At 34.5% G+C, this 6,661-nt stretch overlaps 1 protein-coding gene across 3 annotated transcripts; it reads right to left on the bottom strand.

The window, feature by feature from the left end:
* On the bottom strand, positions 447–6,412 carry LOC18609752 (uncharacterized lipoprotein syc1174_c). Of its 3 annotated transcripts, none has more exons than XM_007045038.2 (10): positions 6,188–6,412; positions 5,934–6,068; positions 5,731–5,847; positions 5,219–5,347; positions 4,793–4,969; positions 3,658–3,798; positions 2,720–2,905; positions 2,429–2,500; positions 1,018–1,216; positions 447–851 (listed from the first exon to the last, which is right to left on the bottom strand). In XM_007045038.2, exons 1-9 carry the CDS (start codon positions 6,311–6,313, stop codon positions 1,055–1,057), a joined length of 1,245 nt encoding a protein of 414 aa, XP_007045100.2. In that variant the 5' UTR covers positions 6,314–6,412; the 3' UTR covers positions 447–851; positions 1,018–1,054. The 3 variants fall into 3 exon arrangements, with proteins under 3 accessions (XP_007045100.2, XP_007045101.2, XP_017971815.1); XM_007045039.2 differs by having other exon boundaries at positions 447–797; XM_018116326.1 differs by having other exon boundaries at positions 447–731.

Here is a 6,661-nt window from a genome sequence, read left to right as displayed (position 1 = left end):
TTGGACCGTTCCCATCCACAGATCCAATTTAATATTCAGAACACTGAAGAATTATCAATAAAATTGAGATATGTAAATCATATAAGTTTTCTAGTATACTGTCAAAGGGCGATGTTAGGCGCCGTTGACAATGTAATCCACTTACATCAACATGGTTGAAATTTCCAAATAAATAAATTTCCATATTAGGAGATTTGTTGAACCCTAACTAGGTTACCTTCTCCTTTGAAAAAGCAAGCTTATGAACAATATCCTTGAAATACTTTAGATGCTTGTAATGTATTCTGCATCCTAATTCCTAAGTGCTGCCTTAATCATTCTACATGAGCATAATGCAGAGGACAAACCTAAATATCAGGGCTTTAGCCACTTTGTGAAGGCAATAACTGCAGTTAAAGCCCACAGTCTGAATTCTATGCAGTGTCACTATCATATAAGCTTGGTCACAGGCACTACTGCCTATGGAAACAATCATAGCATAAGTATTAAGCCAATCTGATAAAAGAAAAAAAGGTATACTGCATCTACATCAAGTTAAACTATTTTACTAACCAGTATGAGGCACTCGTTGCATTGACTTACAGTTTTATGTTCCATCATCAAAGAACAACATTTCTCAACAACCTCTCACCAGTGGTTGAATATAGGTACTTTCAGTCAAATTGCAAAGGTGCTTTCAAAGCGATAGCTTTAGATTCAACTTTGGAAGTAGCTATACTTCAACTTTGGAGCTGCAAAAGCCAATCACGGTGCTTCTTACCAACTCACATGACTAGATAACATGAATATTGTATCACCTTTCAACCAAACCACAAGCGTTTCAGCACGTTGAATTTACTTGGACATTATTTCTGGCAAACATATATCACTATATCATATATGTAACAATAAAAATTTTCAACCGAAGAATGTTTTACATTCACTTGAGGTCTCACCCAAAAGATGCCAGAAAGAAACAAAAATTCTTGTACCAGGTGTGATATGAATCAAAAAATGATGACTTCATTTAACACATACCTTCAGTTTTCAATGAAGACTATCCATATTTTTATGATTAAGTGATGGATGTGGCTCTTGAAACTGCAAAGCCATTAGCAGGGACAATGGAAGAGCAGCGAATGTTATCAATTCTGTTTCTACGGAGTGAATTTGGGTCTATTCCTGCCTTATGAGCTGCAATAACACCTATAGCTTCCCAATAGTTTGAGACCTTGACCTGCACAAAAGATGTCATTGCTACTGTTATCAAGTGTTTATGCTTTTGATTTTAACACTAACTATGATTCCACTGCATTAAGTGATTGAAATACTTGCACTTGATTTGTGAGAAAATGATGGCTTTTTAATGCGTCTCTCTTTCCATTTCAAGGAAAAAAATCGTCATCGGTATAAATTTTGATAAACCCTGAAACTAGTTTGCCTTGTTTAACAGAAATAAATTCTGCACTCAAAGGATTGAGAAGGTTTCTTTCCTCAACTTTAGAGAAGCAAACTCTATGGCAAACAATCCTTTTCAACAATAGGTGTTTCTAGAGACAATAACTCACACCATTGTTGTAAGGTTGATGGAGGCAATTAAAACTGAAGGGGGCGAATTAAACTAAGCTGATGAAAGGCTTATACGCTTTATTTTAGAACATGAATTTGGATTTCATTTGTTATAGAAAATGTGATGATGACTACACATATTACGTATTGACAGTAAAATATTTAAAAATACTGAAGTACTGTTTGAGAGAGCATGAGATGAATTTCAAATTCACTTTATTATCCAACCATTTCAAATTCACTACTTTTTTTTTTTTGAAAGGCAAATTCACTACTTAATAGATATGTAACAAATCCACATATTTGAAAATATAATCATAAATGCACAAGTTTATACTAATTTGAAATCCAAATCCTCCATTTAACATTCAAGTTCCAAACACAACCATGATGTATTTACTAAAACATAACTATGATAGTAAATATCTATATTACATGATCCATGAACTGTTTAAAATGTTGCAAATTAGGCCTATAAAGCTTTCCAAGGTTATACAGCTTACATGGCATTTCTCAAGTAAATAAAATTTTGCATTTAAATTAATTGCAAAATCTGAGACCACAACATTTTATGCAAATGCAGAAAATCTGTTGTTTACTGAGTTCAAGGCACACAAAAGAATAGTTTAGAACATGTGCCTTGAGTCACCCTAAGGAACCTCTACTGTCACATAAAGCAACCACCTTTAATTCCCAAACCTGAATACCTAGTTACTCAACCAGAAATTAAACCAGGCAGTTAAAACAGAAAGAGGCTGTTAATATGAGCATCCTTTCTATTAAGAAAATCTTTATTCAAAAACCTGTCTAAAGAAAACTATTCAATGAAAATAGAAAGAAATTGAAAACAAAAAAATTGAGCCAAGAATTAGAAGCATACCACTTTGATCCCAAGTTTATCTGCAGTGTCATTCAGAACTGTTTCATTTTCCTCCACACAGATTATTAGAGGCTGGAAAGGGGTGAGGAGGGGAGGGAAGAGAAGAAAGGACTGTCATTATATATTAATTGAAGCTAATTAAAATTATCATGGTTAAAATTAGAAGATGCTTTTGGTGGATCAAAAAAGTAAGATACCAAAAATGCTAAAGCATATTTCTCTTTAATGAATTTGCCAGCCATTTTGAACCAGAAAAGAAAAAACATACAAAGTTTGCCTTAAAATTAGTACCTTATTTTTCTTGTTTCTTGCAAAAGCAAGAGTAGCATGTCCTGCACAAGCATCTATTGGAAGAATAATGCTGTCAACATCACTTGCCAAGATACAACCTTTCTCTGAGAATTCAGGGTTTTTAACCAAGTACCGTGGAGCGTTACTTAGCCCCGCAAGCACACATGGCAAAAATGTGTATCCTATCTATTCAAAAGGATTGGAATAGACATAAGCATATAAGTGTGCAGGAGAGTGCATTCCTGCATGCATACATGTGTTCGTGAAAAGTTTGTATCCATGAATATTCACACAGAAATTGGCAGAATAATCCATCATATGATTTCTTTTGAATTGTCTAATCTATTTATTTATTTCCCATGTTATAGCATTACTCTTTCAAACCCTCCCTTATTCCAATTACTAAGAAAAAAAAACTTATTGATGCCATCAAAAGACAATAGTGCTCATAAGATTTGTTACTCAAATCTGTGAACATGGCATACACCCTTTTTCCATCTTTTCTAATTTTATTGGCTTAATCTATGAATATTTCATCAATCAACCTTCAAAATATTTCCATCCACGAAGTATTTTGGCCCTTTGGCCATCTATTCTAGTTCATTTATTAATAATTCAGGCTCCATTTGATTGTTACTTTTGCTACTTGCTTTTGGCTTCTGTAAGTTAAAAACAACCACCAATTAAGGGCTTAGTTGTTTAAATTGATTAGGAAGAAATAATTCACATCTTGAAGAGGACAGCTCCTAAAGATAACATGTTTTTCTAAGAAGATATGTTACTCAAGAATAGTAAGAAAAGGCTTATGCTGTACCGAAGTTCACATGCCAAACCCACAAAAGAAAAATGAAAAAGAAAACACCCAGTCACACATAAACATGCTCAAGCATGCGTAGCAAGAGAGAGAGCAAAACTTCTTTTCCTAAAGCTTCACAAACCTCCTCAGCAGCTGATTTTGGGCTAAGAGATGAGGTTAAGGGAAGGGGAGATAGTGCAGGCGCATGTGCACAAGGTATCTGAAATTCCTTCACCACAAGATGACTTATTACTGCCTCCACTCCAGCCAATATATCTATTCCCTGGAAGCATGTGCATGATAAAGAGTCAAATAAAAACCAAATCAAAACCCTATCAACCTTTATAAGTGACATTAGCAGTATCTGCCATCCTTTTTAATTTAAAGATGAAAAAGGAATTGGTAGCTAATTGAAACTTAACAAGAGAAAACCACATACAAGAATGAACCATGAAGGATGGAAGGCAAGCCACGTGAAGAATAAAATCATTTAATATTTTCTAGGTTTAATTGTAATTTTTTTACATAAATTTAAGATAGTTTAGATAATTTGGGTTATTTTATTAGTTAATACTTTGCTTATTTCTCAAGTATTAGGGTTTTAAGGTTACATTAGCTATTTTGCTTTTCTTATTAGATTTTAGGGTTTAGCCTATGAAAAACCTATATTCTTTCACTTTCTAGTAGGTTTTGATTTATGAGATGTTGATTTTTGGATATTTTGATATTTAGACTTTGAGAATTCTTGAGATTTTGGAGATATTCATACAGATTTTTATATTATCACTGGATTGTTATTGTTTGAGAGTACATGTTAAACATCAATAATGCTTATTTAACTTAATACACTTTGTAAGTGTAAGGCAAATATAGCATTGTCTCAAGCTAAGCTCATGGGTACAGAGTGATCACTTAAAATTAATTTCAATGCAAATCAAACTACCACCAACTTACTAACAGGACAAAAAGAAAGTTGAGAATAAAGGGAAAAAGAGTAGCATTACTAGCATCTATTCTTTTATCTATGACATTCAAAAGCCAAAAATATCAAAACTACTTAGAAGACTTCAAACCATGCTAATTCTCAGGTAATTTGAATAAATTTATAAACAAAACAACCGATTGCATACAGCTGCAAAGTTGGAGTTTTCAGCAAAGAAAAAAATCACAGAAACTTCCGCCTTCTTTGTGCACATATACCAGAACTTCCAAAGGGTAAACATAATAGATTCTTTACACCTTACTCACAACGTCAAGGAGAAGAATAATTGCCTTACAATTCCTTGTCTATAGTCATCAAGGTCATCCACTTCATCATCTGGGAAACGCCCAACAACCGCAACAGCATCCACTTGCGATCGTTTGACTAAGTTCTTAACAGCCCGCAGTAAAGAATCAGGGTGTTTAATCCTACCTGTTGATTGCCCAGTTGTTGGATTGACCCACTTTTCCACCTGCAAAACTTGTTTTAGTTTATAGAGCATTAGATTATTCTCTTCTTTTGACTTTATAAAGTCAAATAGATCAACAACAACAATTTTACACAATGACATGCCAAGTCCAACCTTCAGCTGACACAACGAATCAGCACAAAAATTGTCCCTAAAACATTTGAGCCTGAAACTTTTTGTTTTTCATTTTTCACAATTGGCAGATTGAGTTCAGCACCTAAATATCTCTTCAAAGCTAAATCAAATTTGAACCTCTAATGGGGTGTCAGTGACAACATATTCAACAACTGGCAATCCAAGGGAAGCCCTTGAGGCATCAGCCACCTGCAAATGGCGGATTTGAAGGTACTCTTCTATGCCAGCATCAAGAACCAAGCCCACCTGCATCAAATCAAAGCTCAGTACAGTTAAATGCTAGCCACTAACAACAACAAGATATAAAACTCATCAGAGTTATAATGCTTGTTATATCCCATCTCAAATGGAATAGTCATCTTTCTTTTTAAAATGTCCCAAAATTATGTCTTTTTTTATTGTGAACACCCAAAAGTCTAAGCTCTTCCTTTTTCTAGTTCTATATGAATGTTTAGCATTAAAAATTACTGAACATCTGTTTTAAAATTTTAATATTATAATTAAGCAATTCAAAGTTCTTTTTAAATTTGCATACCAAGAAACTCAAACGTGAAAATTGAACTTGAAAGGGACATGATTAAAACAAGCTAGGCATGAGTATTTGAGAATTGGGTAAAAAAAAAAAAAACCTTGTTTTGATGAACAGGTTGCAGAGCCCATAAGCCTTGTGCGAATCTGTCCAGAGCATAACCTTCAACATACATTACATTAGGCATGGGCCAGTATAGCATTGCTGCATTAAGAACCTGCAGAATTTTAATAAATAATTCCATACCTCTACATTAGCATTAAATTTATTTCTAGTGCTAAAAAAAAAAAAGAAAAGTCTTACATTAGGATGTGAAATGAGACAATCAACGACGGAGGATAAGGCGCGAGCAACGGGCAGAGCATCACCAGCAAACCCTCCAATGCTGGCACCCACTCCCGTTGGCACTATCATTACGCTTACATAGTCCCTCTTACACTGAATCCCACCCCCAACCCAGGAAAAAAAAAACCTCCTCAGAAATTATATGTACGTGCTATCAAAAAGAAATGGAAAATTCTTGTCAAAATTTCCGTTAAGAAAATGAAGTCACTGACCTTGTTTATGGAGTGCGGAGCGTAGCAGGTGATACTTGGCCGAATGGGCGGTCGTGATTTGGTAATGAATCGATTATGGGTGGGCAGTGACGTACGATATAGATGGAGAGCTGTGGCTGCTGCCATTTATGGCGGAAATATGGAATGTTATGCCAGCCGTAGCCGTGACTACTACGTCTTTCAAACCAAGAGGCAAGAAGGAGGATAATGCAAGCGGATTGACGGTCTGGCCCCTCATAATATTTTTTTGGACTTTTTTTTTTATTTTAATATGAAATACAGTTTTGATGAGTATTATTTTATTTTTTTTTTGGAAATAAGGGGCATTTCATTAAAGACCAAATCGTGAAAAGTCTCACTTACTCATAATACCTCCATGATGTTAAATTCACACATACTTTCTGCACATTGGGAGAACCTCATTAAAAACCTTTCATGGTAAAATATAGTGGGACAAAAACCCACAAGAAGGAA

This window comes from Theobroma cacao, chromosome 2 (genome assembly GCF_000208745.1).
Source record: "Theobroma cacao cultivar B97-61/B2 chromosome 2, Criollo_cocoa_genome_V2, whole genome shotgun sequence".
In the NCBI taxonomy this organism is placed as follows: domain Eukaryota; kingdom Viridiplantae; phylum Streptophyta; class Magnoliopsida; order Malvales; family Malvaceae; genus Theobroma; species Theobroma cacao.
Note: the sequence above shows the minus strand (reverse complement) of the source record. Positions and strands in the feature narration are given on the sequence as shown.